Source organism: Vombatus ursinus, unplaced genomic scaffold, assembly GCF_900497805.2.
Source record: "Vombatus ursinus unplaced genomic scaffold, bare-nosed wombat genome assembly UNPS02014825.1, whole genome shotgun sequence".
Lineage (NCBI taxonomy): Eukaryota > Metazoa > Chordata > Mammalia > Diprotodontia > Vombatidae > Vombatus > Vombatus ursinus.
The window spans coordinates 1,989,326-2,003,295 of NW_020954603.1; the positions used below are offsets into that span (position 1 = coordinate 1,989,326).

At 48.7% G+C, this 13,970-nt stretch overlaps 1 protein-coding gene across 1 annotated transcript in view; it reads left to right on the plus strand.

Annotated features, from left to right (window-relative positions):
- Positions 1 to 1,437: 1,437 nt before the first annotated feature.
- The window catches only part of CMPK1 (cytidine/uridine monophosphate kinase 1), a 31,711-nt gene continuing 19,178 nt past the window's right edge, over positions 1,438 to 13,970 (plus strand). The window contains exon 1 of the mRNA XM_027838070.1: positions 1,438 to 1,596. Coding sequence (XP_027693871.1) covers positions 1,522 to 1,596 — 75 coding nt within the window. The 5' untranslated portion in view covers positions 1,438 to 1,521. The remainder of the gene's footprint in view (positions 1,597 to 13,970) is intronic.

Here is a 13,970-nt window from a genome sequence, read left to right on the forward strand (position 1 = left end):
TGGGGATACAAAAAGAGGCAAAAGACAGTGCCTGCCCTCAAGGGCTTACAATCTAATAGAATTAGACTGCCTTGGATCAACGAAATCACAGGCCCAGTGTTTTCCCATAGGCAAGACAATGCTGCCTTCCAGGGGCCTCAAATGGCATTCAAGGAATCCACAAGTCTGACTGCATGTCCCTGACTTGCAGCACCCTGATTAGCCGTAGTGCTGCCTCCTGGGGGGTAGCTCAGGGAAGGAGGTGGTTAGAGGGGTGTATGGGGGATTCAGGGAGGACCAGCACCTCTGGTATGAGGGTTTTCAGAGCTCTTTTCAGGGCTGCTCACCCACCTTTGTTGTCCACCTGTCACCCAACTCTCACCTATGGATGTAAGAAACTGTAGCATAGGCAGCGGCACACCCCAGTAAAACCAGGGTGAGGGTAACCAACAGGCTTCAAACCCATAAGTGAGTTGGGGGTGTCTACCCCAAGCAGGTGAAGCCTTCCCCCAATGGGATGGGCAGATGAGAACAATGTGTTCCAAGGTCCAGGAAGATGGCTGAAGCAGGTGCTTCAGGGGAGCCCACAGAGCTTGGTCAGACACGGATGATGCCAAAGTCACCCACTGCATCTGGGGCCACGGCCAGCCGTCCTGACTTTTGTCCTGCCACTGGACTTTAATGACTTGGGAAGAGAGAGTGAGGCCAAGGACACTGTTCAGGTCTGCCTCACTTAAATCCAATTCACACGCAAGTCAAGGCATCGTTCTCATGGTGACATCGGTCCTCTTTGGAAATCAAGGACAAATTGGGGGCTGAAGCAGAAGGGAGATTCCTCTTGTATTGTTCCAAAAGGGCAGCTGGGTGGCACAGTGGATGGAGAGCCAGGCGTGGAGTCAGGAAGACTCATCTCCCTGGGTTCAAATGTGGCCTCAGTCACTTACTAGCTATGTGACCCTGGACAAGTCACTTCACCCTGTCTGCCTCAGTTTCCCCATCTGTAAAATGAACTGGAGTAGGAAATGCAACCCACCCCAGTATCTCTGACAAGAAAACCCCTAATGGGGTCACAAAGACAAAGAGTGGGTGGCAGCCCCGACACTGAACGCCAATCCTCAGACTCTCAATGGCAGTGGAGGGACGCTAGGCTTGGCCCAGGTAACTCAAACCCCCAACGCCCCGCCCCGGGGCTCTCAGAGCTCCCAGCGCCGGCCCCTCCCCCCTTAAGCTTCGCCTCCTTGTCCCGCCCCCTGCTGCCCATTCGTCCTCCCTCGAGGCCCCGCCCACCGCGCACGCTCCCGCGCCCCTCTCCGACCCGCCCCCGTGCCCCTCCCCGTGCTCCTCCTCTTTCCAGGCAGCTAGACTCAGTCCTCGGGAGTCGAGGTTTGGCGCATGCTGAGCTGCTGCCTCCGCCTCCGCGTCTCCGGGCCCGGCCTCGCGCTCCCGCTGCGCTTCCTGCTGCAGTCGCCTCGGACCCCGGGTCCGAGCGTCCACCGCCCGCTCCCCCCGACCTTTGACTTCGGCTTCCGCCCGCGTAGCCTCATGAAGCCACTCGTCGTGTTCGTGCTGGGCGGGCCCGGCGCCGGCAAGGGCACCCAGTGCTCCCGCATTGTGCAGGTGAGAGCCGGGCCTGTAGCCTCGGGGACCCCTGGACTACGGCTCCCGGCAAGAGCCCGGGGTTCGTGGGGCATGCCGGGACTTGTGGTTCTCCGGGGGCGGGAGAGGGAGGCTGGGACCCTCCGAGCCCAAGCCGCCCGCGTGGCATGCCGGGACTTGTGGTCCGAGGGTGGAGGCCGGGACGCCTCCGAGAGTGTCGTGGGCCCGCGGGGCATGCCGGGACTTGTGGCGCCCTCCGCTGTGGGGAGGTGCTCGGAGCTGCCAAAGGTCGTGGGCTGTAACCACGTAGCAAGCGCCAGGCTGGCCGGTGGGGCCCTTCCCCTCCCTGGGCCTCAGTTTCCCCGTCAGCCCTGGAAGTCAGTGTTCTAAGCCTCTCTCAGACCTGCTAGTCTGTGGAGTGTCCTCCCTGGGCCTCAGTTTCCCCGTCAGCCCTGGCCGTCAGTGTTCTAAGCCCCTCCCAGACCTGCTAGTCTGTGGAGTGTCCTCTCTGGGCCTCAGTTTCCTCCTGTGTAAGACACTAGATGATACCTGTGTCCCTTGCAGCTCTGCCTTTGCCTCTGAAGGACAGGGTTAGGCCACAAGATCTCCAGGGTCACTCCTGCACCACAGCCCCAGGTGCACACTGGTTGTTCATCTGTGTGGAGCATAAAACCCTGTCCCTGGCCTCAGGTGGCAGGGAGTCTTTAGGCAGGGACTGCTGCATAAATGCCTCATCAGAAGTTTTACTCCCCACAAAGGAGCAGCCCCCAGGATGGGTGCTGAGCCCCATCACACAGAGGTGGAGCCTCTCTGAGGGGTAGCCCGGGGTCTCTTTCCTGCCTGAGATCAGGAGGTCAGGTGGTCAGGCAGGCTGCAGATGTGTGGGGCTCCTCTGGACTTCCCAGGGCAGGGCTGCTCACCTTTGAGGTGAGTTCTGGGGGTTTGAAAGCTGCTGTGTCGGAAGAGTTCTGGATTCGGGTCAGGACTGTGGAGGGCAAGCTTTGCCCTGCCACTAGGCAGGCAGTGAATTAAGTACTTCATTATATTCTTTTGCATTTGTATTTATCTTATTAAGTATTTTCCCCAGTTACATTTTAATCTGGTTTAACTGGGTAGTTTTACACACCTTGAGTATGACCCTGTGATCTAGCCCATCTCTTTCATTTAATAAAGGATCTGAGACCCAGAGATGAGAAGTGACTTGTCCAAGTTAATCCATGACAGGATTTGAACCCATATCCTAACCCCCCCATCTAGTACTCTTTTAGTGGCAGTAAGTGATTCAAGGGCCTGCTGAGCCCAGGATGACAGAGTTGGAAGGGACCTGGGAGGACAGCCAGCCCACCGCGTCCCTGAGTCAGGACACCAGTGATACATACCAGACCAAAACTTGTCCTGTACCTGCCAGGTCACTCTGAAGGGATTCAGGGTGGACTGGAAACTCCCTCTAGCCTGAGGCTGTCCATCTTTACACTTTGGGACAGCTCCCACTTTGCCAAAATCTGCCTTGGCCATTGAGGAGAAATGAATGAATGAGATCAGCATTTGCTTATGGGTCCCCATGGACCGAGTCACCCAAATGGTGGGCTTCAGAGAAGGAAGAGCATCTCAGTGATTGCGGGGAAAGAGTGAGCATCCGGATCTGAAGGGGATGGTGATCCCGGCAGCTGCCCTCCCTGGCAGGGAGAGTTGGGGAGCTGCTGTTTTCCAAGATCATTTCCTCCTTGGCCTCTCTGCTCCAAGGCCTTGGCTGAATTGGGATTTGGGCCTTTACTAAATGTCTTGATGCTGTTGTCCTGAATTTCCTCCCAGATTCCCCACTGTACAATCTGAACAAAGTTGCTTTGTCCCAACTGACGTGTCAGTGTGTGTGTGCTGCACGGGTATGCTCACTGGGTTCAGGATCAGAGGTTGGGAGCTCTCCAGCTGGGTTTTGTAACTGCAGCCTCTTTTTTTTTTTTTAATTTAAAGAAAGAAAAACCAAACCCAATATGTTGACAAGGGAAATAATATATAAATTCCATTTTTTCTTAGTCTGTAGATTATTTTTGCCTCTTGTTTTTTCACCTTTTAAAAGGCAGGTGCTAAAAGGGAAGATTGGAAAAACAGTGTGACAGTCCTCAAAGATTTTTTTTTTTTTGCTTTTTGATGAGGCAGTCGGGGTTAAGTGACTTGCCCAGGGTCACACAGCTGGTGTCAAGTGTCTGAGGCCAGATTTGAACTCAGGTCTTCCTGACTCCAGGGCCGGTGCTCTATCCATTGCACCACCTAGCTCCCCCCAAAGAATTTTAAATGAATAACAGATCACAGACATACAGATTCTCGATGATTTTCATAGTGCTTCAAGGCTACAGGCAGTATTTTCTAGAGGAATGAACACTGGATTTGCATCAGATGACCTGGGTTTCAATTCCAGGTCTGTTACTTGTGCTCTTTGCCAAGTATTATGTATCTGAATTTCAGTTTCTTTCTCTGAAAAAATAAGAGGGTTGGATTAGATTAGGAATTCTTAGCCTGGGGTCCACACACCACCCGGGGGCTTGTGGATGGATTTCAAGGGGTCTGTGAACTTGGATGGAAAACAATGATATCTTTATTTTCACTTACCTCTAACTGAAATTGAGCATTTCTTTCCGTATAAATTAAAAACAAAACCATACCTAGAGCGTGATTGTGGCCAGGGGCCTCTTCTCAGGCCTTCCCAGCTGGTGTGCCAGAGGTGTCCAGCTTAACACTGAAAAGTGAAGAGCCCTTGGCCTTGAGGATCCCAAAGGCCCTTTTAAGAGGTCGAAATCTTTCGACTTCATCAATCAGTTTAAAGTCCCGTTATCCCCCTCTTTGCAGATAATAGGAAATGGAGGCTCAGGGAGGTGAGATCCTTGCCCAGAGTCTCTGAGCTAGTAAAAGTCAGAGCTGTGATTTATCTTGTGGTCTCTCTATACTGCTTTCTCCAAGTCTTGGGCTTTTACCAAACACACACCCCCACTTGCCACCCCCAGGCATTTGGCTGGTTTTGTGTTTTAGTGACAAGTTTTGTTTTAACATAGCTGACCAAGTGTGCTCCCAGAAACGTTTTAAGTAAAAAGAAAACAAAACCCAAACCTCGCACCCAACCAGTTTGTGCCTAATGATCCTATCCATAACTGTACCCTTATTTTAAAAGAGAAGGGATTACTGTATGTGTTGACAAAGATTATAGAGATAGGGCAGGCCACCTCTGTGATCTTTGACCTGGATTTTGTGACTCTGCAGTGTCCTCTGTCTTCCCACATGGGTGCTTTCGCTCTGTATGTTTTTCCTCTTCCTCTCTCAAATGTCAGGTGCTCTTCAGGCTGGGATTGAGTTGTCCGGGGCAGGAGTGTTAGCTGTAGTAAAATTCCTTTTCACAGGTAGGCTGGAGCTGCGTTAGATGAGGCCTGTGAGTTGTTCTGAGTGACTCTCCATGATTTAATGACGAGGCTGTGACTCTGTGTCTGGAGTCACAAAGTTAGACCTCCATCCCCAAGGGACCTACCAACCCCCTGCTTTACTGAATTCAGAATGACCTTGAGGGTCTGGAGTTGGGCTTTCCTCACTGCCCAGCAAGTCACGCCACTGGCTGCCAACATCATGGTCAGCCTTGGACTCTGCGTTCAGTATAAGCTTGAGTTCCTGAGATCCGAGGATTTTAGAACAGAGGATTATCTAGTACCTGGAAGGACACCCACCGGGCCTTGTAGAGCTAGGTGGGATGTAGCCTCATAGGGATTCAAAGCCTCTGTTCCCAAGTGAGCATCTTGAGCCTGCCCTGCCTTGGGTCCTCTTTCCTACCCTTTCTCCTTTCTTTCTTCTTTTTTTCCTTTCCTTTTCTTTTTTTTGTTTTGTTTTTCTTTTTCTTTTTTTTATAATTTATTTATTTTTAGTTTTCAACATTGACTTCCACAAGATTTTGAGTTCCAGATTTTCTCCCTGTCTCGTCGCTCCCCCTACCACAAAATGGCATGCGTTCTGAATACCCCTAATCTCCCTCCCTTCTATCTTTCCTCCTCCTCTCTTATCCCCTTCTCCTTCAATTTTCCTGTAGGGCAGGATGGATTCCCTTTCTCCTTTCTCCTCGGCAGTTTGTCTGGACCAGAAGCGAGCCTCTTGACCCTCCAGAGTGCTGCTTGAACCCGATTAAAGTGTTACTGGGGAACATTTAACAGAATAAATAAAAATACAGTAAAATATAGATAATGCTCATATGTGGTTTTCTAAGTCAGTATGCAGCCCTCAGGGATCCTTTTGTATGGGTATGTGAGTTGGACCCCACTGATCTCGCTCCCAGGCTCCTCCCCCTCAGTGTCTGCCGGTCATCTTCCAGACTCCCTGCCACCTTCCTCAGTGACTTTTAGCACCAGCAGTGTCCATCTCTCCCCCTCCCACCCCTGTTCATTCCCCGTTTATTATCCTTAGGCCTACACTGCTGTCTCATTGTAGGGAAAGCATTTGTCAGCTCTAAAGCACCACAGAAATGTGAATTATTATTATTATATCACGGCCAGGAAAAGGGTGAGGAGTCACTTTACTAAAAAAAAATCACTCCATCTTCAAGTTGTGGAATTGTTTTTGACGTAAGCCAGTTATAGTAGACCCAAACTCTGCTCCTCCAGGCTGTTCTTGCTGGGTGCTTCTTTAAATACCAGGAAAGCCTCTCTCCTCCTGGAGTCAATCACAGAAACTCAAGAATTGGGCCCTTAGGCCAGCCTGCCCTCTCCTGGAGAGCCTCTTGGTAGGTATTTTCCAGCTTGTAAATCCTTTGAGGGCAAGGCCTCATTGAGTCACTTTTACTTTGCCGTAGTCAGTGACCCGGGCTTGAGCTACACTGGCGGAACACGCAGTCGCACTGGCTCTCAGGGATGCCCAGGCTTCGGTCGTCTCTTCAAGGTCAGTTACTTCAAATAACCATGCAGTTGTAGAATCTGAATGGGAAGCTGATGGGAGCCTTTAGGGGTCCTCAGAGAATGGGGCTGGGCTGGGGCTGAGGTGAGGAAGGGGAGACAATAGGAAAAAGGGAAAGGTGGGATTGAGGGGGCTAGAGGTGAGGGAACAGCAGAGGGCCAGGCAAGAGATGCTGAGGGCGTGAGAGGGGAGTGGAGGGTGAAGTGATAGGGTCTGGCGGTGGCTTCTGTGTGGACAGTGAAAGAGAAGGAAAACTCCCAGGTGGCCTGGGGGAGCGAATCAGGAGAATGATGGTTCATCCAGAAGAAATAGGGGCATTTGGAGGAGAGGTGGATTCAGAGAGGGAAACAGCAGTAATAATAATGACTAGTATTTCTGTAGAGTTCAAGGTTTGCAAAGCACTTGCTTTATGTACAGTGTCACATTTCATCTTCACTACATCTCTGTGTGGTAGGCGCCATTCTTCTACATTTTACAGATGAGGAAATTGAGAGAAGCAAAGGTGAAGTGACTTGGGTCTCACGGCTAGTATCTGAGGCAGCATTTGAACGTGGGCCTTTTTGAGTCCCAAGTCCAACATTCTAGTCACTGTACCACCTGGTTGCTCCACAGATAATAAAAAAAAAAAAAGGATGTTCCTTAGCCTCAAGGAGCCCCTGTTCTCACTGAGGACGCCCCCAGATATAGGAATGGTGGCTGGATAGGGCGTTTTGATTGCATAGTTACAGGAGTGGGGACCATAGGGGAGTGGGTTGGCATATTCTATCCAGAAATAATAGCAGAGTTGGTTTAATAGTGGCTCCAGAAAAGGGGTGGAGAGGGGAAGGAAGGTCCACCGAAGGGGAAGGCAGTTGGCAATTTGAGGGTTGTCTCTTGTATGTTGTCGAGGAGGAGTTGACCAGAAAGGGAGGGCAGCGAAGTGTGATGACCAAGACTGTCCTGAAATTGTGGTCCAGGAAGGGAGGCTGTCCCCATGCCGAAGTCTGGGCTCCCAGGCAGCGCCGTGTGTTTGGAGGAGAGAATGTGAAGCCTGGAATCACAGGAGTGCAACAAAAACAACAGGCATGACTCAGGCTGACCTTCACACCCTGTGACTCAGTTTCCCTGCAGTGCAGATCCAGCATTCTACCCCCTGTGCTAGAGGGGAGGGGGAGGAGAGTCACAGTCGCCCTCGTGTCGGGGGCTCTGACCTTGTAGGGCTCTGAGGCTCCCGTGGGTGGTAGAAGGTGGCCTTTGAGCTGGGTCTTAAAATGTCAGTGGGAAACCAGGAGCACGTGATTCACGTTTATAAATGTTCATTATGTCATTACCAGTCTGAGTTATTTTTGAGCCACGTTGTGTACAGGAAATGAGGCGGGAATTAAAATTGACTAGGAACAATACTGCATTCATTACCTCCCCCCTTTTGTTACCAGAAAAAGGGATACAGGGTGACCACTGTCTCTCCCCAGGTCACTGCTGTGGGAGCTCCCCCTTGTGGTAAAGGCTGTGGGGACTCAGGGATTTCTCTGTCAAGTGATGATGTTGGTCTGTGTGTGAGATCCACATCCTACTGTGCCATGCTGCTTATGAATCCGGGGCAGCCTTCTGGAGGGGCAGGCCAGGTTGGGCACGCTTCCCTTCCTCTGCCCTTCCCTGGCCCATGGTTAAAGGTGTGGAAAGTAAAGAAATCTCCATTTCAGTTGTGGAATTTGGACAGGCACCTCCTTAACTTCCTTCCCAAGGCCTTTGGGATTTACTCTTCCTCTGCCTCTTGTCCAGAGCGGCTAGAGGTTTCAGCACCTCCCACAATGCTAGGAGTGCTTGTTGATTGATTGATGGCATGTATGCAGATAAGTCTGATGTAAATGATAATTTCCATAAAATAATTGCAAAGTGCTATGATGAAGGAGTGCCTTCCTCAGGTAGAGAAATTCTGGGAAGGCTTCCTGTGGGAGGAGAAAGCTTCCAGGGAGGACTGAGGGCCTCAGTCATAAGAGAGTGGTGATGGTGGGTGTTGGTGAATGGAAAACTTGCGTTGTTCAGCGTGCCTTTGTCCATTGGAGCTCTACATCCTCCATAGGAGGAGCAGAGGGGCCAGGAGGGGAAGGCTTGGGTGGCAGGCCCTCGGTGTCCAATTGTACATGAAGAGGGAGCTGGGAGGCAAAGGCTGCTGGAGGCCGCAGGGGCTTGAGGATGACCTCATCTGAGTCCTTGGAGGCACAGCCCTCCTGCAGCCTAGGGCACCAGTGTTGCCGCTGGCCTGGAGCACTTGGCCTCCGGACCTCCCTTTGTATTACTTGCTGATGTCTATGTTGCATCTCCCAAGTAGAATGTAAGATCTTTGAAGGCAGATGTTTCGGTTTTTTATTTTTTTATTCCTATTCCTGAACCTTGCATGTGGTTCACTTAATAAACATCTGTTGAATCTAATTGTGCCAGGAACAGGTAATAAGGGCCCGGGGTGGGAGGGTTTAGTAGTGGAAGTGTTGAGAATGATAGAGCTAAAACTTGCCTCACTCAAATGACATATTGGGGCTGCTCTCAATTACGCGTTCGCTGTCTTTCGATTCAGGCCTCTTTCCTGAGCTGTATCTAGCTAATCTGGTAAACCAGGCCCAGCTAATGAGCGAATAAGAGAGGTTCCAGACCCTCTTGGTCACACGTGGATTTTTTAGGGGTTGGCCACCCAAAGAGAATTCTTGACCTGGGGTGGGGGGAGAGAAGTGGTGGAAATTTCAGCCCAGGTGGTGGTAGCAGTGATGGGGTTGGGGGAAGGGAAGGGGGTAACCCAGGAGGTGAGGTTTGAAGGAGGAGCTTTGGCCATCTCCCCTCCACCTCACCTGATGTAGGGATAACCCTCCCTCATCATAACAATTCTGGACTACTGGGTGGTGGGGCTGGTTGATTGGGCTATAAGCCGTTACTTTCAATGTAATTACTGTGTGAAAACATATTTGCCCTAACATTCCAGCAGCCTTAACCTGACAAATTTGGAACATTTTCCCAGACTAAACATTTGATAAGAGCATTTAGAACTTAATAGGGAACAGGTGTGATTGACGTTATGTTAGCCAGACTGTCTTATGCTGCCTGGTGATGAGATTTGAGTTAGTAGAGCTTCACTGAAGGAAAAGCATCAGTTCTCAATTGCTCTGTGAGCCTCACCTTTGGGGCTTGGATCGTGCTCGCTGCCGCTGCCGCTGCCACTGCTGCTTTCTGGACTCTCCATCTGAGAAGCAGCTGCAGCAGTGAGAGATGGGGACAGACTGGACACAGGTGAAGGGCTCTGGCCTTGACTCCCACTTCTACTCAGTGTGTAACCCTGGGCCAGTCTCCTCTCCTCTCCGAGCCTCAGCTTCCTCAAAAGGCAGCGAACAATACTGGGGCAGGGATTTCTTTTTTTTAAATCATCTCTTGATATCTTTTGTTTTTATATCACCCACATTTCCCAAAGTATCCTTTCCCCTTCCCTCTTTTAGAATCAACTCCTATAACAAAGAATAAAAAAGGAGAAAATTCCCACTTATATCACTGATCGTGGTACGTTGTGATGCTTCATTGAAATAATGGCTGTTTCTCAATTCAGAAAGTGCTATAGCAATGTCTCCTTCCCCCAGTACTTTGTGCTGAGCCCTTGGGTGGGGTGGAGGGCCAGAAGCAGTTTGATGAGAAATAGCAGTGTTTCCCTCAGCGAATTAAGAGAATGTGACCCAAATGCTGGGGACCATGATACCCAGGAATATATGAGAAGTACATTAAAAGGCTCAAAATAGTGCTTTGTGAGGTCCAACCAAGACTTTCTGGAGTTGGTGGAAAAGTTGCACTTTAGGTGGAGGGGAGGAGCCATGGTTAACAAAATCAGGGAATAAATCCTACTTCTGTGGCTTTGAGATGTTCCCTGTGAAGGGACATTCTAGGGGTGGGGCCAGGGGATGCTGCCTCCCGGGCCATTAACCTTTAGCGTGGTGCTTGTCTAAACAAATCACAAAATGGGCGCCTCTGAATCACACCCTGCCAAGCAGGCTGGAGGTCCATTTGTGTAGATAAGGTATGACTGGTAGTAATGGATCCAACCTCCTTTGCCTCTTGCTCTCCACGTCTTTACCCAGTGGTGGTCATGCCTATCTCCTGCTAAAAACCTCGGCCCCCTTCCCCTCCCCCGAACCATGGTGCTGAGTCTGTCTGTCTTGCCTTGCAGCCTCCCAACTGCATTTCGCACAGAGTGGGGCCCTGACTATTCCCTGAGCTGGTCCTGGGCTTTCTCGCCCCCCTCCCCTCGCCATGTGCCTCTTCTCAGCCATTTCTCCTGCTAAAATCTATCATGAATCATTTGTGAAAAGTAAATATTTACTTTTTTTTTATATCACATACATTTCCCCATGTATCCTTCTCCTCTCCCTCCTTCAGAGTCACCCCTTATAACACAGAATGGAAAAAAAACCCCACAACAATTTCAACAGAACTTACCATATTGAAAACTCTAACATCATACTTGCAGTGTTCATAGCTCTGGCCCCCCACCTCGGCAGAGAAGGCAGCGAGGCACCCTCTTACGCCTTTCCTTTGAGGCCAAGCCTGCTCACGAGAATGTTCTCATTTCCATTCACTTGTGGTTCCTGGGTGGTTCCGCTCATTTCCCTTTGCATCAGTTCCTATCAGTTGCCCATGGATCGATCGTCATGTTCATTGTTCCTTAGAGCTCAGTCACGCTTCGTTGCGTCTGGGTGGCACAGCTTGCTTTGCCGTGCCCTGGTTGCTGGGTGTCTACTTTGGGTCCAGTTCTCGCTGTATGTAAGATTTTGTTCTTCTTTTTTTAGATAACAGTTCCCAGGATCCATGGCCATAACAAGCTACTAGTTCCCAGGATTTCACATTGTAAACAATTTCTACTGCAACTGAGCAGTGAGGTATAGGGATGGGATAATGTAAGCATTTGAGGTTAGTTGTAAATAATCTATTTACACAGCATTTGTGCTGTGCTGAGTCATCAGGATATTGGTAAAGTCAGTGTGACCATGTGAGGCTATTGCTGGCAAATTGCCTTCTTTGTAAATCAAGTGAGTGCTGGTCAGTAAGTGGGCATTTGGGGAATTCTGGCCAGCCCCTGTGAGAAGAACAATTAGGGGATGCGGTAGGAGTTGGTGTTGCCATTATTTCAGCAACCTCATTGAGAAGAGTAGAATAAATTATTTAACTCCTCATTAGGTCTCAGTTCCTGCCCTTCTGGCTGTCCAGATCAAGGCTGGAGCCCGAAAGCATCAGTGCTTCCCTCTTCACAAGTGGTGTGGTCGGTGTTGCCTGTGTCCTTAGACTTGGCTGCCACAAAAAGTGCTGAATCTTCTTCAAGGCCTAGTTCAAATAGTGTCTCCATGAAGTCTTCCCTGCTTCCCTCCTTCTTCAAATATAGGGCATTTCCCACTCTGTCCTGCTGGCTCCCTCTCCTCATACCTTATTGTAGGACCTCCTTAAGCTTCACCTTCATCTTTAAAACAAGAGGGGACTGGATTAGAGCAGGGGGTCTTCCCCATTTTTGTGAACCCCTGTGGTGGGCAGTCTGGTGATGCCTAAGGTTGGACCCCTTCTTAGGATGATGTTTTTAAGTGCATAAAATAAAATACACAGCATTACAAATGAGATCAGTTGAAATAGTTATTCAAATATTAAAAATCAAACCACACATAACTTCCTGTCATGAAGGAGAAACCCTGGCCTGGATGTTCTCCAGAGGGAGGTGGTGTAGAAGGAGAGAAGGAAATGGGGTTAGGAGTCAGGGGAACTGTGCTCAAGTCCCTTCTCCCTGGGTCTCAGTTTTCTCATTTGAAAATGAGGAGATTGTAGATCAGTGGTGTCACACCCAGATGGAAATGGGGGGCTAACTAATCCATACATAAGGATCCCTGCAGGCTGCATATTGACTTGGGCTTAAAAGGTAACATTATTGTATTTTTAGTGTTGTTAACTGTTTCCCAGTTTAACCTGGTTCTGGCCGCACTCTGGAGTGTTATGGACCATATGAGGGCCTTGTGTCTGATCCCTCTGGATTAGATGCTCCCTAATGTCCTTGTAATTATTCATCACCTTGGTGATATGTTCTTCCTGTGCTTAGTATGGCCAAAGCTTCAAATGGCATCTCTTTCCAATTTTCCTATATTGTGAATTCGTATTTCTTATTGTTATTTTGGTAGCTGCAGTCCCTTACTCCCCACTGACCTGCTGACCAAGGCCAAGGCTGGCTCTGTGATTCAGGGGGGATAAAAAAAGGAAGTTTCCTGTCTATATCTTAAGAGCTTTGGAGGAACCACTAAGCCTGTCTACATGCCTAGTTGTCAGGGTAGGCTCTTCTACTTTAAAACCTGTTAGAGGCCATTTCTTTTTTTTTTTTTTTAATTTATGAATAAGAATTTTATTTTTAAAAATTTATTTATTTTTAGTTTTGAACATTCACTTCCATAAGATTTTGAGTTCCAAATTTTCTCCCCATCCCCCACCCAAAAACGGCATGCAGTTTGATATAGGCTGTACATATACATTCATATTAAACCTATTTTCACATTAGTGAAGTTGTAAAGAAGAATTAGAATCAATGGGAGAAACCACGAGAAAGAAGAAACAAAAAAAAGAGTGAGAGCAAATAATATGCTTCTATCTGCATTCAGATTCCATAGCTCTTTTTCTGGATGTGGATAGCATTTTCCATCATGAGTCTTTTGGAGTTGTCTTAGATCCTTGCATTGCTAAGAAGAGATAAGTCTATCAAATTAGTGGCTGTTACTGTGTACAATACTCTCTTGGGTCTGTCCACTTCACTCTGCATCAGTTCATATGTCTTTCCAGGTTTTTCTAAAGTCAGCCTGCTCATCATTTCTTTTAGCACAATATTATTCCATTGCATTCATATATCACAACTTGTTCAGCCATTCCCTCAATGGGCATCCCCTCAATTTCCAATTCTTTGCCACCACAAAAAGAGCTGCTATAAATACTTTTGTCCATGTGGGTCTTTTTCCCACTTGTTTGATCTCTTTGAGATACAGACCTAGAAGTGGTATTGCTGGGGCAAAGGGTATACAGAATTTTATAGCCCTTTGGGCATAGTTCCCAATTGCTCTCCAGAATGGTTGTAGAGGCCATTTCTAGACCCATAAGCTTTTTGTAACAGCAAATCCATTTTTTTTTTTTCATGTGCAGGATTTTACTTTTCTAGTTGAACCTCCCATACTTTCCATACTGGGATAATCTAACATATTTTAAAACCTCTGGGATAAAATTCCAAGGCAGAATTGTTGGTTATTTTTTCCCCCAAACTAAATAACAGCCTCTATGGGCTGACCTGGTTAAACAGTCTCTGGGCTGTGTATTAAATAGTGGGGATAGCCAATGTTTCTCCATGTTCTCTTTTTATCCAGTCTGGCTTTTAAACTCTTTCCCTTGCCTATGGCATTTTTCCCAAACAGTCAGAGAGATGGCCCAGATAGCCTGGCCAACATTCTATG